General features: G+C 35.6%; 1 protein-coding gene across 3 annotated transcripts in view; it reads left to right on the forward strand.

Annotated features, from left to right (window-relative positions):
- Window positions 1-303: 303 nt before the first annotated feature.
- MMRN1 (multimerin 1) overlaps window positions 304-27,248 on the forward strand; it is a 57,921-nt gene continuing 30,976 nt past the window's right edge. For 2 of the 3 annotated variants that reach the window (XM_044388081.3, XM_026509721.4), the window contains exons 1-3: window positions 304-1,112; window positions 21,625-21,744; window positions 25,090-25,196. In XM_044388081.3, coding sequence (XP_044244016.2) covers window positions 538-1,112; window positions 21,625-21,744; window positions 25,090-25,196 — 802 coding nt within the window. In that variant the 5' untranslated portion in view covers window positions 304-537. Of the gene's footprint in view, window positions 1,113-15,785; window positions 15,900-21,624; window positions 21,745-25,089; window positions 25,197-27,248 lie in introns of those variants that run through there. The other variant, XM_057309722.1, reaches the window with a different exon arrangement.

Raw genomic sequence — 27,248 nt, forward strand, 5'->3', positions numbered from 1 at the left:
GTATGTGCATGAGTATAAGCATTTGAACAAAATGTGATTCTCTGGATGGGGCACAGTGGAAAAGAAATGTCATACTTTTTTTTCTCTCAGTTTCCCTGTGTAGTAGAACAAAATGTTAAACTCCTTGATTCAGTTCATCCAAACAAAATTCCATACTCCCTATCATCAATGTGAAATTTCTCTTCAAAATTGGCAACCAATGAAACATGAGTGGACATAGTAGAGGAAAGTTACTTCATGTTTTTCTCATGGGTTTTCCTGATAATAATTGCCTGTATTTTGCCATTTACTTCATCAGACACCCTTCACCACCTCCACAGATCCATCCCACCAGAGGTCACAGATCACACAAAACCTACAGAAACAGGAAATCAAACTTCCTGAGTCCACTACAAAACACAGAAACCTATTTCCTCTACACATCTCAAATTGGCAAAGCTCTGTCTCAGCAGATCCAGTGTGGAAGCAGCTGTTGAAAACACTTGAAGGACTGTATCTCCCAATTTCACATGAGCTTTCTTGCTTCAAACTACTGAGATGAAGAGAGCAAGGCTATTTATCCTGCTTTCTAGTTTATGGAATGGGGGCTTTGGGCTTATCAACACCACGCATACTTGGACTACTGCTGAGGATGCAGGCTCCCGGGAGAACATGGCCTCTGCTACGGTTTCTCTAAATAAAATGCTGCCGACCCCTCAGATCATGTCAGCTGAGATTGTCACAGTTCCTGAGGCAAGAACCTCTGAAGAGAGTCTGCTAAAATCAACTCTGCCTCCCTCAGAGACAGGCTCACCTCCTGGGAATGTGAGAAACCCAACTCTCACACCCCCAGGGAAGACAGAAGGGGTGCTGAAGTTACAGCCTCTCGCCCTCCCAACCAAACCTAGCCTCAAGTTCAGCCCAAGAGCAGAGTCAGTGGTCCTTTCCAACTCTACAATGAAATTTCTTCAGAGCTTTGCCAGAAAGACAAGTCAACAAGCCATCTCTCCCAACGCAGTGGCAGGCGGCCCGGGAAATCGATCCCCACGGGAAACATACCTCAGCAGAGGTGACAGCGGTGGAAGCCAGAAAACCAACGATCAAAAATCAAGTTTTGAAACAACGAGAGGAAAGTAAGAAACATTCTTTTCTTTTTTTTTCCCTCTCCCCAACTATAAAGTCTTTAAGATTGCAAGCTAACAGTTTCTCACTCTCAGAAAATGTTTTCATGTTCAGGGTGAAATTGGATCACATTTCAGTTAGATAGGTAATTAAGCATTACTTTATCTAATGGAGAAAAGATGAACCAAAAAAATGCAGCAATTTTGTTTTAATTGAACCTCTCAAAGTCACGAAGGGGCTTTTATTGGAGATATTCACTAACAAACAATGTAACACCACAGTGATTGTTAGTTGCTTATTCAACTCAAGGGTATGTTGATGGTGCTCAGAAGGACACCCACAACATGAAAGAAAAAATGACAATACGGTTGGGATGTGAACAGATTTAAAAATTGACAGAGCCTGGTGCTATGGAAGGTAGAGTTCTCAAGATCGAACCAGGCAGAGCTGGGGTGGAATCCTGGCTTCAGTACTGTCTTGGGGACTTTGAGCAAGTTCATTGAGCTCCCCGAGACTGAGTTTTTTCATATGTAAAATATAGATATGGTATAGGGGATACAGATAAAAATACCAACTTCACAGGGTGAATCCTGCAAGATTCATATTAATCAAATATACTTAGATGCATGCTTCTCACAGAACAGGTGCTATGAAACATATTTTACGAGTCCTGTTATATTGAGTTAATGCCATTATCATGAATGTGATGAATAGAAAAGTCAAATTTTCGAATTGATTTCGATTCAAAATTTGAGCAAATCCTATGTGAATTGTTAAAGTAAAAAAATAAAACTTTTAAGTATTGTTAATGAAGACTTTCAAAGGGGCCAAAAAAAAAAAATACTAAAACAAAGAAACAAGCAAACAAAATAGCTGTGAAAAATGCAGGTCAATGTTTTTATTTGTTTAATGTTCAGAGTGATCTGTTTGAAATACTAGTAGTTTAGTGTTATGAAATTAAACTTTCAAATACCTTTCACCTACAATAAAATAATTTCAAGACATCAAATAATGCCTTGGGATCTTAGTTGAGTTAAACATCTTACTATGTAACATGGTTTAAGTTAATGATAGGAGCTTACACCTGCTCTGTGATAGGCATCGTGTCAAAGCTGTTGTTGATATAAAGATGAGGAGACACTGGGAAGAATATAAGCCAATAGATTCATATTTATGTATTCTTCATTATTTAAATTCATTATTTCCCTGTATTTCAGAGGTTATAGAATTTTTTAGAATATGTAAGTAAATCTAACTCTAACTAGATACTTTTTTACTTAGTGGAATCTAGAACAATCCCAATTTACTGTAAAACAAATGCTACAGATGACAAAATGTTCAACTTAGGTTGGGTAAACTTTGCCTATAATAGACATTTTCACATACACATTAAACTTTTTCATGTTTCATGACCACAGAATGTGGTCTATTAAATAGCGATAGCAAATGCCATGTCACTTACACAATCACTTCTATTAGTCATATTTTATTAGACTCTATAATTTTATTTTTTAAACCAATTATATAGAACTCTTAGGCACTCATTAAAAATGATTATGAACTTTCTAAAGATGCTGACATCAAAAGATTTTTCAGTAGAATATGAAATATAATCAAAACAGGAAGGGGAAAATGCACATTAAAATGTCACTTAAATTTTATATTGCATTGTTTCATAATTAGAACTAGTAATTGATCATTTGAGAAATACTAGTTTTTATATAAATGCTAGTTGTTTTATTACGTGCCTAACACTATTCTAGTTTCTAAGGATACATAGAATTTTTAAAATAAGAATGATTCTGCCTGCAGGGATATGTCTTATAAAAAGTAAGCAATAACGTATCTGTCAGATTTCTAAAAACTCAATGTGTTAGGAAGAAGCACGATATTAAAAGTGTAACCTGCCGAATAGAACATCGTCCCATGGAATTTCCAATGAAAATAATTTTAAATTATTTCTAGAGAAAAGTACTGACTGTACTTAGAGATTCTGTAGCCTGAGGTCCTGGAAAGCCTGAGGTTTTCTTTTGGTGATCCTTTCCATCAAATCTAAGACTTCTTACTCATGATGCCATGGGATAGATAATGATAGATAATGGTGCTAGAGAAAACAGTTCCGTGCCTTATGGACACAATGCTGATACAAGGAAGCCTTGATAAAGTCTTCCATATTTTCATTTGATCAGCAAGTTATAACAATAGCAAACCCTTTATGACATCTCTTCCTAGCACTCTATTGCTTTGAGTGAATATATGTGTGTGTGTATATATATATTTTTTTTTCTTCAATCATTTGATTACTACCATAACTTCATGAAGAAGATTCTGTTATTATTTCTTTCAGAGAGATTAAGTAATTTAACTAAGGTCACTTAAAAGTAAATCTCGGTATTAAGGAGGGCACGTATTGCATGGAGCATTGGGTGTTACACGCAAACAATGAATCATGGAACACTACATCAAAAACTAATGATGTACTGACTAACATAACATAACAACAACAACAAAAAAGTAAACCTTGGGGCAGAGATTCAAACGGGGTTGGCTGGCTTCGGAGACAGGCTTCGAACTCCTACATTATACTCCTTTAGCAAGTGCAGTCTGATCTCCCAAGTGGGTGAATGAGAGTGAACAGTTTATTTCCCAGCGTATGAGCCCTCAGAGGCTATTCTTTGCTTCCAGAATAAAGCCCAGATCCTTACCCAGTTCCCTATACAATGCCATCCTTGATCTGGCTTCTGCCTCCTCCCCAGCCTCATTTTCTGGGACTTCCTGGCCAGTAAAATTTGAAAATCTCTCGTCCATAATATGCTATTCATTAAACCTGTCTTTGTGCCCTGTTCATCTCTTTGGCTAACATTGTCTTTTCCCATCAACTACTTCCGTTACGCCCAATAATAATAGCTCCAGGAAGCCTCCTCAGGCTGTGAGGTGGCCCTTCTAACTTTCACAGAGCTCTCCTTGAATTCTTCTATCACTGTGTTTACATTAATAGTGCATTATAATTATGGTGAACTTTGTGAGCTCCTTTCTTATGGAGACATATTTGAATGCTAGCAAAGTCTCTGGGTTATAATAGGTACACAATAAATATTTAATAAGCTGAATGTAAAATTTATAGATTAATATTTGAATATAAAGAGGAATCTTTTCCAAAGAAATATCCCTTTTTTCCTCTGTGATGAAATCTAGATGATTAATTTTAGGTTTCCATTGTTGTTGTGCTTGTTTTGTTTTTCCTTACTGCTTTTGGAATATTATAGTGATTTTAGGTAAAAGGAATACCTCTGTCTATAGGATTTTTCTGGCGTAATTTTTGTCTCATTTTGTACTTTCTCTGGTCTTAGCAGTGCAGAAACTCCTGGCTACCCCAGAGCTGTGGTTTCTTATCTGGTAGAGTGGTTGTTGGTCAGTGACCAAGTACTCTGAAATAGGCAGGATGAAAAGAAGAAATTAGAATTAACTTCTTTATGCATTGAACAATTATTTGCTGAAGATCTAATCTGTCCCCAGCATTGTGTTTGTGCTGGGGGTAAAATAGTGAACAAAAACTGCCACCTCTTCTGCCCTCGTAGAGTCTATAGTCCAGTGGGAAGGACGTGAGGAGGAAAAACAGTGAATCCCAAATGCTGATGTTGAATCCGAATGGTGGTAAACATGCTGAATGAAGCTTACGAGAGTATGTAACAGAGTGAATGGCCTGCCTTGAAGGTGGGTAAGCCTTCCCTGAGAGGACACTAGGTAAAATGAGGTATTGATAGACATCAATTGCCTACTTAACTTCTCCCAGAATCCCAACCCCTGCACACACGTACGTGAATCTTCACCATCTCAGTAAATGTCTAGCTCCATAACTAGAAACCCCTGATATAATCATGACATTTTTCTTTCCCTCCTAACTTTTATCTAATCTATCAAGAAGTCTTCTTGGTACTTCTTCCAGTGTATCTTAAATCCCTCTCTATCTTCACTATACCGTCCTTTCCTAGCCTCCATTATCTACCACTAGACTCAGCTTTTCTACATGTTACCACTCTTGCCCCATGTAATCCATGTTCCACACAAGTGAGAGATGCTTTTAACTTAAAAAAAAATAGACATATATCACTGTAAATCTAAGGTGCTTAAACTTTTAAATCAGATTAATGAGTTTCATTGGATGTAAGACTTCATCTTTTGAGACACATTGTTTTACACACTACAAGAAAGAAAAGTATGACATCAATATTTCTTAGAATTTTTAAACTTAATTATCTTGTAGACATTATTTTGTGTATACATATACATGTCACTCTTTTGCATACTTAAAATGAAAATGTAAATGAAACTGGCTAAGGTGTCTTTAAGGCAATGGCAATAACTACCGTCTGACAATAGTGACTGAAAGATACCATTGATTTTAAAATATATTCTTGATTTCAAAGATGTTGTCTTAAAATCTGTGGAATTTAACATTTTGCTCACATTCTAAAAGTCACTCAGTAGCTTTCCATTCCATTTAGAATAAAATCCCAAATCCTCACCGTGGCCCACAGGGTCTTGCTTGATAGGACTCCTGACTATCTCTATGATCTCATCTTCATCACACTCCCAAGTTCATTCAACTTCTTTTCCTCTGGCCACACTGACCTTTTCTCTGGGTACTGAACTTGTGAAGTTTATATGCATCTCAAGGAACCTTCCTGTTTGCTCTTGCTAGAATGCTCTTCTTTCAGTATATGGAAAAAGAGAATTCTTTTCCTCATGCAACTTCAGCTTAAAGTCCCTCCTCAATGAAAATTCTGATTACCCAGTATGAATTTGCCATTTTTATTCTAGCACCCTTATTTTTTTCTTCATGGCACTGACATGAAATTATTGGGTTTATTTATGTTGACAGTTGTGTCTTTTCTGTTTTTCCACAAGACATCATACATCCCATGAAAACAGGCACCTTGCCTTTCTTTTTTGTTGTTGCTTCAAGAGTAAAATTCAGTGATCCATCACTTACATATAACACTCAGTGCTCATCACAAGTGGCCTCCTTAATACCCATCACCAATGTAGCCAATCCACCCTCCACCTCCTTTCCGGAAACCCTCAGGTTTCTCTATAGTTAAGAGTCTCTTATGGTTTTCTTCTCTCTCTTTCTCACTCTCTCTCTCTTTTTTTTCCCCCTATGTTTATCTGTTTTGTTTCTTACATTCCATATATGAGTGAAATTATATGGTGCTTGTCTTCCTCTGACTCACTTATTTCACTTGGCTAATACATTCTAGCTCCATCCTCATTGTTGCAAATGGCAAGTTTTCATTCTTTTTGATGGCCAAGTAATATTCCATTATATATATATATATATATATATATATATGTACCACTTTTTTTGTACATTCATCAGTTGGTGGACATTTGGGCTCTTTCCATAGTTTGGCTATTGTTGATAATGCTGCTATAAATATCGGGATGCATGTATCCCTTCAAATCAGTATTTTTGTTTCCTTTGGGTAAATACCTAGTACTGCAATTGCTGGGTCATAGGAAAGTTTCATTTTTAACTTTTTGAGGAATCTTCATACTGTTTTCCACAGTGGCTGCACCAGCTTGCATTCCCATTAACAGTGTAAGAGGGTCCCCCTTTCTCCACATCCTTGCCAACATCTGTTGTTTCCTGTGTTGTTAGTTTTAGCCATTCTGACAGGTGTGAGATAGTATCTCGTTGTAGTTTTGATTTGCATTTCCCTGATGATGAGTGATGTTGAGCATCTTTTCATGTGTCTGTTAGCCATTCTTATGTCTTCTTTGGAAAAATGTCTGTTCATGTCTTCTGCTTCTTTCTTAACTGGATTATTTATTTTTGGGGTGTTGAATTTGATAAATTCTTTATAGATTTTAGATATTAACCCTTTATCAGATATGTCATTTGCAAATATCTTCTCCCATTCTGTAGATTGCCTTTTAGTTTTGTTGATTGTTTCCTCCACTGTGCAGAAGCTTTGTACTTGATGAGGTCCCAATAGTTCATTTTTGCTTTTGTTTCCTTTGCCTCCAGTGACATGTGTAGTAAGAAATAGCTATGGCTGAGGTCAGAGGTTACTGCCAGTGTTCTCCTCAAGGATTTTGATGGTTTCCTGTCTCACATTTAGGATATTATCCATTTTGAATTTATTTTTGTGTATGGGGTAATGAAGAGGTCCAGTTTCATTCTTCTGCATGTTGCTGTCCAGTTTTCCCAGCACCACTTCTTGAAGAGCTTGTCTTCTTTCCACTGGATACTCTTTCCTGCTTTGTCAAAGATTAATTGACCATACAGTTGTGGGTCCATTTCTGGGTTCCCTATTCTGTTCCATTGATCTATGTGTCCGTTTTGCGCTAACATCATACTGTCTTGATGACTATAGCTGTGTAGTATAGCTTAAAGTCTGGACTTGTGGTACCTCCAGCTTTGCTTTTCTTTTTCAAGATTGTTTTGGCTATTCAGGGTCTTTTGTGGTTCCATACAAATTTTAGGATTGGTTGTTCTAGCTCTGTGAAAAATACTGGTGGTATTTTTTTAAATATTAATTTGAGAGGGGGAGACAGAGAGAGCATGAGCAGGGGGAGAGGCAGAGGGAGAGGGAGAAGCAGACTCCCCACTGAGCTGGGAGCCCAATGTGGAACTTGATCCCAGGACCCTGGGATCATGACCTGAGCTGAAGGCAGACGCTTAACTGACTGAGCCACCCAGGTTCCCCAGTACTGGTGGTATTTTGATAGGGATTGCATTAAATGTGTAGATTGTTTTGGGTAGTATAGACATTTTAACAATGCTTGTTCTTCCAGTCCATGAGCATGGAAGGCTTTTCCATTTCTTTGTGTCCTCTTTGATTTCTTTCATAAATGTTCTATAGTTTTCAGAGTACAAATCTTTTACCTCTTTAGTTAGGTTTATTCCTAGGTATCTTACTGTTTTGGGTGCAATTACAAGTGGAATTGATTCCTTGATTTCTTTTTCTGGTGCTTCAATATTGATGTATAGAAATGCAGCAGATTTCTGTATGTTGATTTTATATCCTGCAACTTTGCTGAATTCATGTATGAGTTCTAGCAATTTTTTTTTTTTTGATGGAGTTTTTGGGTTTTCTACATAGAGTTATCATGTTGTCTGCAAATCGTGAAAGTTTGACTTCTTCCTTGCTGACTTGGATGCCTTTTATTTTTTTGTTGTCTGATTGCTGAGGCTAGGACTTCTAATAGCATGTTAAGTAACAATGGTGAGTGGACACCTTTTTGTTGTTCCTGACTGTAGAGGAAAAGCTCTCAGTTTTTCCCCATTGAGGATGATATTAGCTGTAGGTTTTTCATGCATGGCCTTTGTGATGTTATGTTCCCTCTATCCCTACTTTGTTGAGGGCTTTTATCAAGAATGGATGCTGTATTTTGTCAAATGTTTTATCTGCATCTATCAACAGGATCGTATGGTTCCTATCTTCTCTTTTATTAATGTGGTATGTCATATTTATTGATTTGTGAATATTGAACCACCTAGGAACCTTGCCTTTCTTATTTATTATTCTATTTATTGCCCCCAACAGTGCCAGGCCCATAGAAAGAAAGCTCAACAAAACTCTGTGCGATAACTAATTATTGGATGAATTTGGAGTTCAGAGCAGAGATCAAGACTAGAGATATAAATTTGGAAAATATGAAAATATGGACACTTGACTAAGGAGAGTTTTTTGCTTGTTTTTATTTGTTTGTTTGCTTCTGTGGTTTGTTTGTTTGTTTTAATGAAAGGGAGGAGAGAATAGAGCAGAAATCAGGGCTGTCAGAGTTATCTACTTCTTTGTTTTTTATTTTATTTTGTATACACAATGGTTATAAATATGGTAAAATATTAATGAAAGATGCCAGAAGCAAAATAAAAGTTGAATACCAAACGAGATGAGCATTTAATTTGCTAAGTTCAATGACCTTTCTTTTAGAACTTCGTTTATTTATTGATTTTCTATAAGCTACATAACTTGCTGTATGCACAAATAGGTAGCTTACTTTAATGAATTATGACTTCTAATATAATGTCTAAAATGGTAAGTTCTCCAAATTTTCCACTAGACCATTTGCAAGTAAAAATTTTGAACACCACATTTTAAAAGATACTGTTTAAAATTTAAAAACTAACCATTAAATTAATTCTACTATTGTAATATTCATTTTTCTGCTTATTTCTGTGAATTATGAGTAGGTTTTGAGTGTGAAAAATCTGATCAGTTAAATGTATACGTTGTCTCAGTTCCTTGAGGCTGATATATACCAAAATAACACAGACTGGGTTATAAACAGCAGAACTTCTCACAGTTTGGAAAGCTGGACATCTGAGAGTAGCATGGGCAGGAGAGAGCCCTCTTCTGAGTTTCCAGATTTCAAACATGACAGAAAGTATGAGGGATCTCTCTAGGGCCTCTTTAATAAGGGCACTAATCCCATCAAGAGGGCACTGCTATCTCCCAATGGCCCTAGTTCCAATATTATTATATTGGGCATTTGGATTTCAATGTATAAATTTCGGGGGGACACAAACACTCGATCTTTGTCATGTGTATTTTGCAAAGTTATTATCAGACCTAATAGCCTCCAAAGGGGATTACTCTCACAAGCTGTAAAATTGTCAAGAGAAACACACCATTATGTTAAAGAGTATTTTTTTTTAATTTCCTTGGGAAATAAATGCATCTACTAGATTATTGCCATTGAAAACCAACACTCAGTGGAGTATATTCTGTGTCTTAATTTTTTTCTCATTAATCATTTCCTTTTATTTCATTCCTTTGATATTTCTCCTCCCTAAATTGCTCCTGAATATATAAATACATACTATATTATATATGCTAGAATTTAATGAGTGCTTATATAATCCTAGATGATTAAATGAGAAATTTTTGTATTTCCACAGCTTTTGGCTTTTTCAATATGAAAATAGTATTTTAAACATTTATTATTTAAGACAAAATGCTGAAAGAGTCAGTTTACAGGAATAACTGGAGTAAGTATAGAACTAAGCATCATAGCACCTGTTAGCCTGCCTTTTCTGAAGCTTTCTGGTCTGCACTCTGGGAAAGCCTGACACCTACTGGAATAGAAACAGTTTACAATGTCCCTGAATAGGCTGAAGTCACAGCATGGGGGGAGGAAGCAAAAAATAAAATAAAATTAGGTAAAATGAAACAAATTTATGAAGAAGTATATTTAAGTAGCTTTAAGAATTATTACCTATAAATATGTAAATAAATTACATATATAATATGTTATACATTTCTAATTCAATGTGTCTCTTAAAAATATACTGTCATTAGCTTTAAAATTTAAAAAATATGTTGGATCAAAAAGCAAACTCCATACATATCCCCTAGAATGGGGACACATTCAGCTCATTCTCCTAAAATTTTACACTGAAAATATTGTATATACACAATAATTTGTGACTCTGAGGCACTGTATAGCCATCTATCATCAAAAACTCAATTATTTACCATACAGTGCCCATGATGGAAGACAAATTAATGATGCCTGACAAAAGACTTTAATTGCAAAAGTTGGTATATAAAAGAAGAGTTTCTTCATAAAACCTAAATTAACCAGAAAATTAAAGTGTCAGAATATCAGAAATTCCCTATGATCTGAGCTTTGCATGATTGCCTTTCAAACTTTGTTTTAAATACTTTCTACATGATTCTTTTATAAAACTAATATTTCTAGTCAAGTTTAAATATGATGTAGAATTTTGAAAAACATGGACTATATAAAGGTACTTACACTAAAATATTAATGAATTACAAACATAAATTTTGTTTGAAAATAAGTTGTTTTCTTAAGGAGATTAGTATCTAGATGAACTCACCTTTGGACTATTAGCCAAACTAAATATAACAAGTCCAATGTTTTATTCATGTGTGATTTATGTATCAAGAATCTTTTTACTAAATCTAAGTACTTGCTTTCAATTTCTATTATTTCTTCTTTCATATTGTGTATGTGCATATTTCCTTTGAAGTACTTTCTCATTTATGACTGGTGAACTCAGGTACATTCTAGTCTCTCAAATTAATAATTTGATATAGGCGCTCTTGTTATACTTTGATTAAAAATAAAGACTTGTATAAAATAAAGATTTCAAAACATTTGGGAAGTGTTTATGTTGATAATTTTTTAAGACTACAGAAACATTTTGGGGCATCTGGGTGGCACAGTTGTTAAGCGTCCCACTCTTGGTTTCAGCTCAGTTCAGGATCTCAGGATCCTGAGATCAAGCCCCATGGTGGGCTCTGCTCTCAGCAGGGAGTCTGCTTGAAGATTCTCTCCCTCGGCCCCTCTTTCTGCTCGTGCTATCTCTCTCTGTCTCTCAAATAAATAAATAAATCTTTTTTAAAAAGACTATAGAAACATTATATATATATATATTCTAAGAGCTAAGCTTCATCATGCGATCTGAACATAAAGGATGATAATATTCTGTAATGGTTTCCTGGAAATTATTTTTATTATTTTTAAAGATTGTATTTATTTATTTGAGAGAGAGTGTGAGTGGGGGGGGGGAGCAGTGGGGGAGGCATAGGGAAAGGGAGAAAAAAATTATATAAAACCAATTATGGTTGAGATAAATGTATCAGATCATTAAAGAAGCATAAAAGGAGCCATGTCTCTATTTGCATATATGGCAAAAATTGGGAGATATGTAAATATATAGGTAGATATACAGATTTCTATTCCCTTCATAAAAAATCCTACTAACTCTCTGAACCATGTAATCAGCAGCAAGTGTTTTATATATATCATATTAATTCATTTGGTCTCACACAACCCTGTGAGATAGGTTATATGATTATACTTACTGTGTAGAAGAGGAAGCCACAGTTAATGAACAAGCTGATGGCTAATAGTTGTGGAGTCAAAATCTCAAAGGAGGCAGTCTGCCTGGAGCGTAAGTCAACAACTATGTTACCTGCTTCTCTAGTCAGGGAAACTTTTCCTTGTTGTTTTGTTTGGTTTATGTAGGTATCCCGGTCTCTGCTCCTCCCCTTCTGCTTCGTTCAGGCAAAAACCAGAAGCAAAAACTCCAGACACAGAGATGCAATCTCTTCTTCATTTGCCCGCATGTGTGGAGTAAAAGAAGAGAATGAAAACCTTGTGCGGGAGTCAGCTCTTGCTCATCAGTAATGACCTTCGAAGTCTGATTAGAGAGGTGGGAAAAACAGTGTTTATGACATCTGTGAAGTGGAGAGAAACCCTCCTTTCCCTTCTCTTCCCTTTCCTTCTCTTTCCCTTTTCATCTATTCATACTGTAGCATGTGGCAGAATTCCTTTCCTTTTGAAGGCTGAATAATACTCCATCGTGGATAGATAGAGGACAGATAAATACTATAGATCACACTTTGTTTATCCAGTCATCTGTCCATAGGCACTTTGATTGCTTCCACCTTTTGGCTATTGTTATCCATGAAATTTGAATGATGTTCTGAAATTAGGATAGTGTGCTAGGGAGAACATTTACCCTGACTGGTAGTGTTATCTGAAAACTGTTCTTTTTTTTACAAACTTACGGCACACATTTATCCTTAGGAACTTAGTAATGGAACTGTTAAACCAAATAAGGCTTTATTTGATTGTTTTTCTCTCTTATTATTGACATCAACAAAATTGGGCTTGTTAGGATATATTCTTGCCTTTATCATTTATTTTCCTTTTAAAATGAATTACTTTTTACTGATTTATAGGAGAGAGAGAGGCACAAAGAGAGAGGAGAAATTGAACACATATGTTATTGAGTTGAGGAACGAGCAGGTTGGATTTACAAAAGTAGTAAACACTTGTCATTAAAAACACATGACTACTTTTGATGCGTTTAGAATATGTTTACCTCACTTATTATCGTTGAACTTGGTGGGGATTTAATTGCTATGTATTTGAGGGTTTTAGTGTACAATGATGTACGATACCATAATTTCATAATTTCTCTATTAGTGCTGGTCAGACTTAGCTCAGGTGGGTTTTGTTGGAATGTATTTCCATGCAATCATCATTTTGTAATTAAAACAAAAGTGTTCCTCATGAGATGAATGAGTGGCAACAGGAATGAACTACTTTTTGGGGGAGGATTAATTAATATTCTTATCTATAAATTAAATCCCATTGGAAACTTAGTCCTTTCCTTGAGGCAATTATGAATTCATTAATACATGTATATATTTTTATCATTTGTAGTTTGTTGTCACCTTTAGGTACAAGGTAAAGAACGATTCTCAAGTCAGGGAGGCATAGGTGGTTGTTAGGTGAGGTTGTTAGGAGAGCTTCAAAATGATCCTCTTTCTTTGAGAATGTTGTAATTTTTCAGTAGCCATGACTGTGTTTCATTTTCCTCTTGTTCTTCTTTGAATCCCTAAATTCATCTCAAAAAAGAGATGACAGGTAACAAAATTATAGAGGTCCTTCACTTCATACATTCCCCCCAGACACAAAATTTTCTCCAACTTCCTAGAAAAAAATGACATACCGTTGGCTAGTTTATGGTGGGGGGTTTGCTGGTTTACCTTGATGTCTACTGAATATCCACAGTTCCTATTCTTTTCATGCCATTGTGTCAATTCAAGCCACAGATTATCAGTATACAAGTTTAACATTCAGCCTTTTATGAATAGGCTGGCAAGCAATATTAATATGAGTTTTAAGGACTAGAATAGACAATGTTAATTGGTTGATTGTTGTCTTTTATTTCTTAAGGAAAATATTTATTGTGGTCGTTGTTTAAATGAATCCTTTTTGCTCAGTCTACTCTTGGTTCAGGATAAGAATGGATATGATTGGGTCATGCTTTGGTCAGGGTATGCTTCAAATGACAAATCAGTGATTAATGGAAGATTTTTTTTTTAATTTAGTCTTTTTACTAGGTCCCTGGAAAACTGGGTTTCTAAAATGTTTCAATCAGAAGTACAGTAGATTGTCTATTTACAATGCTTCTCTTAGTTCATTATCCACAACACTTCAAGTTGCGTAAGTCAAACTAGAATCCTTTTTCTACCTTCTCTTTTGCATGGTCTGCAAGCTAGGCTAGTGTTCGTAAATAACCAAAGCTGCCTGGTTTTCCCTAGAACAAACCTTTTACCTATTAACTTGGAAAATCCAAAGAATCAATACAAGTTTTTTCAGTACATGCTGCTGCACAAAAGAAACCGTGTTATTACCCTTAAAGAGAATCCCAAATGCAGTCTGCTGTTTGGAGGGTTACGACCCCATGGAAAGCTAAACACTTCAAAGTAACTGCTCTCCATCCGCCATAATCAGTCTGGAAAGGTACAAAGCATTTTTAGATTTCAGCAAAATGCTTGTCTGGGATCATTACATTTGCCTTTATACTGCCTGTCACCATTTTGCCATGCTTAATTTTCTATTTTTAAACTTATATTTTCCCACAATTTGGTTTTAAATTTTCTATTTACATTTTTAACATGCCTTAATGAGCTTATTTCATCAGTAGCATAAGCCTAATTACAAGTCACACCAGGGCTCTTTGGCTGTGGAGACTTCTAATTTACACTGGATCAAAGATTGCTGGGCCATGAGCAATCTGCTGGTCTGATTTTTGCCTACTCAACTCTTTCAGTCATGAGATTGTTTTAGTATTTAGGAATTTAAAAGATCTCTGCAGGTGACACTGTGATTTAGTCTCACAAACAATACCTATATCTATCTATCTATCTACCTATGTATCCATCTATCCACCTAGTTATCACCTCTTATTCTAAAGCCCAGAGCATGTAGGGAGGGTGGTACTTCTCTCTGTCCTGCGTTGTACACCTCCCTCAACACTCATGTAGCCAAGTGAGGCGACAGACTATATAACTGCTTCTGTTGAAGCTGGTCATTCTCTATAATCAGGATAATCAGTGGATTTGCTTAAGAAATCCCATTCATATCTTAAAATATCCCTTTTGTGTGGTCCTCTCAATTTGAAATCTTTCGTATTTCTATTTCTTGCTTTTGCCAGTTCTTTGTTTCACAGTATTTTTGCAAGTCTCACCATGATTTTATAAAATGTGCCAAAAGGTCTTTTTATTTCTGTATGGAACTAACCATTCAAACTTCTTATCCAATACGATAATAAGCTGTATGGTGCTCAATGTATCTGCTATAGTTGGATGAATGACAGAATCCGTTTCATTTGTAGAAAAACATTCAGTCCCAAGAAGCCTAAATATTCCAAAGCAGATGTTTACTAACTTCAGTGGTTCTACCCTGGGGAAAAACTGTGTTCCCCCTTTGGTCTTTAACATTTAGATTGATTTTTTTTTTTAGGATTTTATTTATTTATTTGAGAAAGAGACAGAGAGAGTGAGATAGCACAAGCCAAGGGGAAAGGCAGAGGGAGAAGCGGGCTCCCTCAATGCAGGGCTTGATCCTGGGACCTTGGGATCATGACCTGAGCCCAAGGCAGCCGCTTAACTGACTGAGTGGCTCAGATGCCCCTAGATTGATTTTTGTATCATTTTAATTATTATTTGTATTTTTTGGCAAAATAGATTTCAAACGTTCTACTGATTTAGAGGCATATATCTCAGATTGATTTGAACTTGCAGTGATTAGATTATACAGTTATTTTTTTTTTTAAGATTTTATTTGTTTATTTGACAGAGAGAGACAGCCAGCGAGAGAGGGAACACAAGCAGGGGGAGTGGGAGAGGAAGAAGCAGGCTCCTAGTGGAGCAGGGAGCCCAATGTGGAGCTCGATCCCAGGACCCCGGGACCACACCCTGAGCCGAAGGCAGACGCTTAACGACAGAGCCACCCAGGTACCCCACAGATTATACAGTTATATAACATTTCTTTTAATACCATATTTTGTAAATCATCCCTGACCCCCCCCAAAAAAATCTCATCATAAGTAAGAGGGAAGAATATAAATTAAATGTAATAAGATGCATATTTACAATAGGAAAAAAAGTAAGAAGAAAAAGAAATCACGATATAATCTAATTCAATTAACCTACAGTTATTAAGAATTTCCCATAGTTTGGTGTGGGGTCTTTTATGATACAATAACTGGTATTGATTGCAACCAGAAGTGAAGCTGGTTTTCCTAAACAGTGTTTATATAAAGATTCTGCTGCCTACCTTTAAAAATTTTAGAGAAGTAATTTATATAACACATTACAAGCACAATAAAAACACTTTCCAGACTTCTACCTACAGCACCTACGTCTCACGCATGTGTGTTAGATAACTTACTTTCTCATGTAATTTGTTTAATAGCTTATTTTTATGCAACTGCAAGTAATTAATGTTTTGTATCTGCACTTATTTAATAGTGAACATTTACTTCTCTCTCCGTCCCCTAGGACTCCATTTGTAGCATTAATGTATATTTACAACTTCAAATTCCTTGAGGTAGGGAACATCTTTAAAAATCTTTATCTTTTGGGTGGCTTCTAATGTTAGAATGTCATCTAAAAATATGTACTTTAATAAAGGCTGTTTTTGTCTGATCATGACATTTTTGTGGCAAATGACTTTGATGCCATGAAAGCTTCTCAACTATTTCTGTACGATTTTATATGTTGAAGGGAATAAGCATACATGGATGGATTTAAAGAAAGTTTTTTAGAAACTGGTTTGAGAAAAGTTATGGATTCAATATGGTCTCATTGTTAAGACATGAGTATCAGAACAGCAAGTCAGCGAAGTCTTTCAATAAGACAGGATTTATTTATTTTATTTTTAATTATAATATTTTGAATTATGCCATATTTGATCCATACAAAAGAGGTATTACTAAATATAATTTTACCATATATACAGGTATCCCTAAACAATACATTATCCATCTTTTGTTTTAGCTTTATATAAGAAAAATGCATCATACTGTTTCTCCTGTAACTTACTTGTAACACACAGGTTTGTTATATAAGTTCAATTTGGGCTATTGGATAACATTATAGTTCATTTTTTAAGGGTGAATAATGTCCGCTGTGTAAATATTTCAGCACGTATTGCTCCATTACATGTTAAATGGACATTTGAGCTACTTTCAGGTTTTGATAATTATGAATAATGCCTGCTGCTATAAAAATTCAGGTATATGATTACTGGTATAAAATTATATTTTAATATAATTAAATTGATAGGATGTAGTTATAAAGCAGTTTAGTTTCTCTAAATATATATATATTTGGAATCGTTTCTCCTAAATATATATCAAAAAGTATAACCACTGGGTCAGAGAGTATTTGCATGTTCATCTTTACAATAGTAACAAATCGTTTTTCAAAGTAGTTGTACCAATGTGTACTTCTATCAACAGAATTTAAGAGAGTCCTTCTAGGGGCGCCTGGGTGGCAGAGCGGTTAAGCGTCTGCCTTCGGCTCAGGGCGTGATCCTGGCGTTATGGGATCGAGCCCCACATCGGGCTCCTCCACTATGAGCCTGCTTCTACCTCTCCCACTCCCCCTGCTTGTGTTCCCTCTCTCGCTGGCTGTCTCTATCTCTGTCGAATAAATAAATAAAAACCTTAAAAAAAAAAAAGAGAGAGTCCTTCTATTCTCTATATCCTCTGAATATGTGAGATTGTCGAATTCTCAATGTTTGCTTATTCTGGAGTATCAAATATTATTCCATTGTGATCTTAATTTGCATTTTCTTGATACCAACAAAATGAACCTTCTTTTTATATGTTTAATAGCCATTGGTATTTCCTTGAATAAAATGTTTGTTCAAGCAGTTTGTCCATTTTTCTATCGTTCTATTTTTTCCTTATCCTTGTCTTACTTATTAGTGGGAATTTGTTATATATTATGAATGCTAATCTTTTGATTCACAGCCTCTCTCTCTCTCTCTCTTTTTAGACAGAGAATGAAAGAGAGAGAGAGCAAGGGGGGCAGAGGCGGAGGGACAGGGAGAAAATCTTAGACCCGTTGCTGAGCGCAGAGCTGGCTGCTCACAACACTGGGATCATGAACTGAGCTGAAACCGAGTCGGACACCGAACTAACTGCACCATCCAGGTGCCCCCAGCCTCTTTTTAAATCACTTTGGTGTCTTGACATGAACAAAAGTTCTTAAACTTTATGTAGTTAAGTATTTTAGTTAGTACCTAGAAAAACAGTTGATTTTTCTGTATATTTGCCTTAGATCTTGCTAAGTTCACTAATTACTTAATTTTTTGTAGATTCATCATGATCTACATAAAACCTGTTCTGCAAGTAAACATAATTTTAACTTATTAACATTCAGTCCGGGTGACTTCACTTCTCTTTCTTGCCTATTACACTGGCAAGATAATCCCAGGACATGTGGATATATGCCTTTGCTTTTTTCTAACAGTTTTAGCTCTTACTTTTGTCTTTGATCCATTTTTGAGTTGATTTTTATATCTGATATGAGATAGGTATCCAACTTTACCTGTTTGCCTCCATTTATCTTACCATCATTTGTTGAAAAGAATGTTCTTTCCCCATTGAATTGCGTGGCACCCTTGTCAAAAATTAGTTAACCATAAATGTACAGGTTTATTTCTAAACTCTAAATTCTATTCCATTGATCTGTAGCACTATTCTTATGCTGGTCAAATACAGTCTCACTTACTGCAGTTTGTAATAAGCTTTGATAGTGGATAGCGTGAGTACTGAGCCTTCCATTTATTTTTCAATATTGTTTTGGCTGTTCTGAGTTTCTTGTATTTCCATATGAATTTTTAAAAAAAGCTTCAAATTTCTGCAAAAAAAAGGCAGGTGGGATTTTGACTGGGATTGTGTTGAAGCTGTAGATCAACTTAGGGAGTAATGCCCTTCGAACAACAGCAAATCTTCTGGTCCATGAACCCTTTCCATTTATTTAGGTTGTCTTTCTTTCAATGATATTTTGTCATTTTTGTACTTCCTTTGTTGAATCGATTCCTGAGCATGTGCTTAATTTTGGTGCTATTGTAAATGGAATTGTTTTCTTAATTTCATCTTTGAGTCATTCATTGCTGCTGTGCACAAATACAATTGTTTTTTGTATATTGTAACCTTGTTGCACTTGCTTATAAGTTCTAGTAGCATTTTAGTGGATTTTTAATAATTTTCTACATAGGAGAAATATGTCTCCCTCTCTCTCTCTCTCTCTCTATATATATATATATATATATTTATATATATAATTGCCTGACTAGAGCTTATAGCAAAATGTTAAATAGAAGTTACAAGAGCAGACATTCTTGTTTTACTCCCGATCTCAAGGGAAAGCTTTCATTCTTTCACCATTTAGTATGATATTAGTTGCAGGTTTTTCATAGACGCCCTTTATCAAGTCGAGGTAGTTCCCTTCTCTTCCGAATTAATGTCCGTCTGCTTTTTTTTTTCTCTTTATATTTTTTATCTGGAATTTATCTATAACATACTTAAGTGAAGTTTTACTTTGTGTTTATCTTTCTGGATTTATTGAGCTTCTTAGATCTGAAGACTGATAGTCTTCTACCAAATTTAGAAAAATTTCAGCCCTTATTTCTTCAACTACTTACTCTTCCTTGATCTTTTTCTGCTACTCTTCTGGAACTCTAATATATTTTGGACCACTTGAGTTTCTGCTCATTTATATTTTAATATTTTTCCCTCTGTCCTTCAGTGTGGATAGTTTCTTTTGCCCTGCCTCCAAGTTCATTGATCTTAATGTCCAGAGTCCAAACTTCTGTTAAACCCAATCCAGACAATCTTTATTCATATTTTGTATGTTTTGGTTCTATTTGATGGTTCTTTTTTTTTTTTTTTTTTGATATTTGCCATGAGCAAATATTTTTTCCTCGATATCGTGAACAGGTTTACAATAACTATTTTAGTCATCGGTTGCCAATTCAACATCTATGTCATCTCTGTTTTGTTTTGGCTCTGTTTATTGGATTTTTACTCATGTATTGGCCCTATATTCCACCTTCTTCACATATCTAGTTCTTATTGTTGTTTGTTTATGTTGAGCTGCTATGTTATGAACAGGTTTTGTTGTCTTCCCTTAAAGAGCTTTGACTTCTGTTCTGGCATGGAGTTAGTTATATCAAGGATGGGAATTTTTTTTAAGGCTTTGTTGGCGTGTGTGTAGATTAGCCTTACCCTACGGGATGCAGTCATTGCTAGGGTCGGGCACTCAGATGTTTAATGAGAACTCTCCTCTTTGATTGGTCAGAATTCTCCACAATGGGGTAAAATCTGGAATCTTTGTTCAGCTCACACAGCTTCATGATATTTGTTCTCAGGTGGCCTTGCAAAGACTACTACTTGCAAGCACTGTGTGGTATTCAACCCAAGATTTAAAAGAACCCCTACGTTGACTTTTAAGATGACACCTCTGTCACTCCCCCTCATTTTATGAACTTCATCTACATATTCTGACCACGTCAGCAGCCCCAAACTCAGATCTCTATTTCCTTCATCCAGTGCTCTCTCTCTTTGCGACCCACTCCTTTGCGATGTCGTTTGAAAATTGTTTGCAGGCAGAAAACTAGATTCAATGTGGAATTCACATCATATTGCTCCCTTCTCTCAAAAAATCATTTCACTGCATTGTTTGTTGTTCAACATCTGAAAATTATTGCTTTATATATCTTGTCCAGCTTTATAGATTTTGCCAAGGGAAAGTAAATCTGATGCTCTGTATTGGTCAGAGCCAGAAATTCTGAAATTTGGCTTATTAGTTTATTACATAAAAAATAGAATAAGCTTATTAAACTTGTATCAAATTAAGGTTTGCCTTAAAAAGGCTCTAAATCTGTGGATTAATTTGAGGAGAATTGATATATTTACATTGTCTGCTCCCATCCATTAACAGGATTTATTGGATTTTTTGGGGGGCCTTTCAATAAAGCTTAGCAATTATCTGTTATATCTTACACTTCTTTTGTTGGATTTAAGAAGAATAATGTGATTTTTGCTATTGTAAGTAGTACCTTTTTAAAATTTATTGTTGGTACATTGAACTGTAACTGATCTTAACTTTGTGGCCATATATTTTATTAATTATAAAAAATTTATATTGACCTTAACTACATTGCTGAACTCTTATAATCATTTGCATCTGGGCTATTTCATATTTTTTATTTATATCATATCCTCTGCTGCTAATAATAGTTATTTTTCCTCTTTTTTGATTCTTACAGCATTGACTCGTTTTCTTTTGTCTTACTGCACATTGTTCAATAGAAGGACTGGACCGAGGTCTGAGTCTCCAATTAAGCACTAACACTGACATTTGCCATAAGGGAGGTCTTGGATTTTTACTTAACTTACAGCTGAACAATACAAGTTCTGGTTTTAAGTCTTATTTATTCTTAACTTACTGTGATTTTGTAGCTTTCCTTTCCTTTTCGTGCATACAGCAATGCAATAACAAGTATGTTTTCTCTCATCAGATATTTTAAAGCTAGATACCAATTTTTCAAAGTATCTAATCCACAACTCCGATAGCAATAGATACAGACCTATGAAAATGATTTTAATGGAAAGGATTCTTTTTGACAATGATTTCTTTTTAACCAAAATTATCTCTTCCTTAGGAATTGGTGCGCTTATGTACATACGAGATTATCTCCCACAGTGATACTAGACAACCAAGTCACTTATGTTCCAAGTGGGAGAGGGCCCTGTGGCTGGGCCAGTGGATCCTGTCCTCAGAGGTATGTGAAATTTTTTGAAAATAGCCACTGCTTATACTGTAGTTATGTATGTCGTGGAATATATAGAGAAAGTTAATCATCCCAGGTGCAAATGTATAGTAGGGTTAAAGTACGGTCATCACAGTAAATTAGGTGCAGGATTTGGGGTAAGTGAAAATGAAGATACCAATAATACATGCCTCATATGGGAATTTTTAGAATATATGAGAATGCAGTAATATGCTTAGCCTAGGGACACGTACTTTGTGAGTCTTCAATAAATGCTAACTTTCATGCTTATTTCCATTTTTACTGTTACTATTACCTTTATTCTATGACCTGATCAATAATCCTGTCCTTTAATTCTTATGAAATTCATACACAGTTTTAAAATTGTATTGATACTTTCTGCTTCATACTAGGTCAGAGAGAAGTCCATAACTTGGCAAGCCACCTTAATTGGCAATTGTGCATGATAAAACAGCTAAGTGGGGCCTTTCTTTATATGCCTATTTTAATGATTCATGTTATTTAATTTTCATTTATTCATGTTACTTAATTTTTATTTCTTAAAAAACCTATTGAGAACATTTGAAAGTTGTTCAGATGTGGGGCTGAGTAATTGGTAAATTCTCTGAATTCATACAGTCACATTAGCTTATCTGAGGGTGTTTCAGAAGACCCTGAAATAAAAACTAAAATTATTATTCAGGCCATGATGGCTCATGTTATGCAAATTGTCATACAAATAACTCAGGCAATGAATCTGACACATTGGCAATCTGGAACAGTGCACAGGAAGGATATGTAAAATCAAGGTGTTTCTTACTCCCTGGAGGAATAGCTAAGGTTCATGGTCCAGAGAGCTAAGCACATCTTAGGGATTTGGAAGAGCTGAGCTCCAGTTCCGCTTTCAGCATTTATTCCCTTTGTGGCAATTTCCTTGTCGGCATGAGATACAAAGAATGCATTGTTAATTCTTCAGTAATGAAAATATTGCCACAGTAACCCCATTATACTGCCCTTCTGAGTTCAAGGTGAGTTTTTTTTCTCTTTCTCTCTTTAAACAAACCAGAATATGTATATTTATTCTCATCTCTCCACCTTCGAATGGGTCTCTTCCTTCATTATTTCAGGACACATGCAGTTTTTGTCACTTTCTCCTTTATTATGTCGGAGCCGCATATAGCAGGGATCCAGTTTGCTAAAGCACGGACATTGACTCTAGTAATAATGCAACTAACTGCTTGAGTTCATCCTAATAAACTCTAAAGAGTCCTTTTCCAAACAGCCTTACTTTCTATTTAGCTTTATCTACTGGACTGGAGCTATTTCACTAGACTGAGTTACTTACTGAATATAATTAACTGACATAAACACAGGTAAATGACTAGCCTACTTTTAGAGATGGAGAGAACTTATAGCTCCTTTTAAAGCTGAGGAATAACCTCACACAGATTGAATTACCCTTCAAGTCACAGCAGAAACTAAAACCCAAGTCTCTTAAAGCCCAGTTGGTTAAGCTACATTCCCTCCACGTGATCGGGGTTTATCCAGGAAATTGACTACTGTCCCCACAGAGTTGTAGGGGACAAACTCTAGATAGTAAAAGGGAGGCTAGCCCACGCAGCGTGGATGAAAATCCCACCTCGATCATTTTTATTTTATTTTTTAAATATTTTATTTATAATTTATTTGACAGAGAGAGAGAGAGACAGCAAGAGAGGGAACACAAGCAGAGGGAGTGGGAGAGGAAGAAGCAGGCCCCCCGCAGTCCAGGGAGCCCAACCTGCATGGGACTCGATCCCAGGACCCTGGGATCGTGACCTGAGCCTACGGCAGACGCTTAACAACTGAGCCACCCAGGCAGCCCCTTGATCACTTTTAGTTTCGAGCCTTTGAGCATGTTGTTTCAGCTCTGTGTTCCTCAGGTTCCTCATCAGCATATCAGGATAGTAACGATATTTTCTACATAGAACTAATAAGTAAATTAAACAAGGTAATATATACCCATTTCATAGGCCCACTTGATACATATTAGCTAAATTTTGAAGTCATAAGGGTAAGAATAACATGGACAAATTGTATTTATGATTTACATTTACATATATAGGGCCTACAATTTAGTACCATTCACCATGTATATGGATTGCTATGCTAAAATGTTATAGTTTCTTCATTTCCCTTTCACGGTTTCTTCTCAGAAATATTTTCTCATGTTAGATCCCTTCCTCTCTCCCTCTCATTCTCTTTCCTTCTCTCTTTCCATCTCTCTCTATCAGAGATAAATACCATATGAGAGAAATAATATTAAAAATTTAAAATCTACATCGAGCTTTACATCAGAAACCGGGGATGTAGTGTATGGTGACTAACATAATATAATAAAAAAATCATAAAATAAAAAAAAATTTTAAATCTAAAACTTGAGAAAGGACAAAGTGCAGGTTAAAAAGCATAGTGGTGGGCGCCTGGGTGGCACAGTCGTTAAAGCGTCTGCCTTCGGCTCAGGGCGTGATCCCGGCGTGCCGGGATCGAGTCCCACATCGGGCTCCTCCGCTGTGAGCCTGCTTCTTCCTCTCCCACTCACCCTGCTGTGTTCCCTCTCTCTCTGGCTGTCTCTCTGTCACATAAATAAATAAAATCTTTAAAAAAAAAAAAAAAAAAAAAAGCATAGTGGTTATCATAATTCAATTCGATCACTCATACACAGTTTCAGTTGTTTGATGTTGATCTGGGGGAAAACAGATCCTTTTAACTATAACGATATAAGGAATATTAAGAATTGAAATGAAAGAAATTGTCCTCATAAGCTATTTAAAAAAATAGAATTAAAATAAGTTTTAACATTGGTTTAGTAAAAGTATTATCAAGGGAAAAGTTATACTACGTTTAGAAAATGTAATGATAGGTATAAACTTAAAATACCAAATAGCATAACTCTTAATGTTTTTTGTAATTTCTTTAAAGAAATGTAAGTTTAACAATAATATTGATGAGGGGCACCAGGGTGACTCAGTTAGTTAAGCGTCCGACTCTTGATTTCAGCTCAGGTCATGATCTCGGGGTTGTGAGATGGAGCCCTACATCAGCTCTGTGCTGAGCGTGAAGCCAGCTTAAGATTTTCTCTCTCCCTCTCCCCCTTCCCCACCCCGCCCTGCCCCGCTCTCTCATGTGCTGGCTCTCCTCTCAATAATAATAGTAATAATAATAATAATAATAATAATATCGATGATGAAGATTATAATAATAATAATAACAGATAATGTTTACTGAATGTTTCTTACATTTTAGGTATTGTCTCCAAAACTTTAATTATCCCAACTGATAATTTAATGTAACACAAATAATTGCTCTTCTGTCCAGATCTCAGAAGATATCAAATCCTGTCTACAGGATGCAGCACAAAATCGTTACCTCATTGGAATGGAAGTGCTGTCCTGGATTCAGTGGAGCAAAATGCCAGCTAAAAGGTATATTCTAATAGTACTTTTATAATAAGAATGAAAAGCATAAAACTTCTGAGGAATAAGCAACTGATTTTAGTGAAGAAAAGAGTTGTATTTTCCCTTTTGAACCAAAGTTAATGAACACATAGCCAAATCATTAAAACTGTTACCTCTCTAGAGCTTCCTAACTTAGTAGTTTAGCACCCTAAGTCTTCTAATGAGATATCTTATATATTCCTATATTGTATGTTAGTTTTAGAGGACGAATAAGTGGAGATCTGACTATCTACTGTTTCTTAACTATATGCTATGGAGGCATGCCTTATTAAAATATCAGAAATCCTAATTTTATATTTAGATAATCATTAGAAGTGCCCCTATATGAAAATAAAACTACCTTCTAGTTTTGTTCCAGTTCAATTATTTGAAATAATATTATGTATATGAATGAAATTCAGTTTTAAAAAATATACAAATGTGGCATGAATAATTGTGCTTTTCTTCTTAAATCCTAATAGAGCCATTTTATCAACTGTGATTTTAAGGATTTTCTGGTGGCAAGGCTAATCAAACACCCGGTAACCTGCTGTGGCCTAACATCCGTGTGGCTATTATGTTGCTTTTGAATTTAAACAGGTTTCCTTTGAAAAATAGGATATGGCATCAATTTTAAATGAATGAATATTACAAGAAAGACCATTAGTAGTGGTGAGGAATTCAATCAGCAGCGTGAGAGACTGTGATTAAAAATTAATGTAAGTGTGGAGAAGCCATTATGATTCACATTTAAAAAAAGAAAGTTGTAATACAAAAGCTCTAGGAAACTTGCAGCTTCGTTAGGGATGTTATATATGGTTTTTCTAGCCCATTCAATGAGAATCTGTAGGTAAATTCAACTGTAAGGCTATTTGTTCTGGGTCTGGCCTGAATTGCAGAGCTGTTATAAAAATTTAATACATTTTCAGGATATAGTATGAATAGGTACTTCATTTATAATCAGGTAGAATAAACTTTTAAATAAAATATCATCTGTGCCAAAAGTATTTAGAAACGAGGTAATTTAGCATATTCTAAACAAGTCCAAATAGGATCCTGCTTTCACAGGATTCCTAATTTACGTGACGTGCACAGGCATATTCCCAGTGGTAAAACATATATAATCTGTACATAGCAGATGGTTACAAGTTTCTGAACGGTATTTAGAATTATATTCCTAAAGTCTAAGACTAGTTTTTGCATTTTTCCTCTTGCATGCAGAAGATCTTAGGAGTATTAATTCCATGAAGGATATCTTAGGAGTATTAATTCCATTATTATTCTTAAAGATTCAAGCGTTTGTTCACAGCATACCTTTCTAGAAATTAAGAAGGTCATTACACACCCTATGGCACCTACAGAACTAAATGCTGATGTGTGGCAGGAAACAAAATCTTTATGTCGAAGAATGTCATGGGCTGCAGCTGATTAAGACAGCCGTTACTTCAGACTTTGTCCTTTTATACCTACTAATCGATTATTAATCACTAAGGTGGACTGTATCCATCTGTGAGGAAAAATCGTAGAATTCTATCATTATAAATGTATGCGCAAGAAACAAGTTGGCTGGTTGGCAGTTTTCAATACCTGCTATGCATTGTCACCTCCTTTTTTTCAAAGCATCACATGAAATATTTACGTTGAATTCAAATAGCTTAGCTTTGATGATTTACTGACGTCTCATGTTCTATTTGGAAGCAACTTGTGGATATTTTTAATACCCGACTTGCAAATCGTTACCTTGAATCCCATTAACACAAATATTCCAGCACTGATCTGACAATGACCTTCTGTCACAATACTATCAATAGAATTACTCATAATGCAGGCGTCTGCTGATTACGCTGTAGTGGAAAGGTCATCTTTCTACTGAAATCTGTGGTGGGAATAACTTTCTGATGGCAGCTATGCCCGTTGTGTCATGTCATTCAATCAATTCGGTATCACGGTGATTCCTAAAAAAAACCCTACTGTCGCCCCTAACGATCCTGTGACCATCCTCCTCCATTTTGATTGCAGTGCATAAAAGCTGTTGAATTT

This window comes from Ursus arctos, unplaced genomic scaffold (genome assembly GCF_023065955.2).
Source record: "Ursus arctos isolate Adak ecotype North America unplaced genomic scaffold, UrsArc2.0 scaffold_9, whole genome shotgun sequence".
NCBI classification, from domain to species: Eukaryota; Metazoa; Chordata; class Mammalia; order Carnivora; family Ursidae; genus Ursus; species Ursus arctos.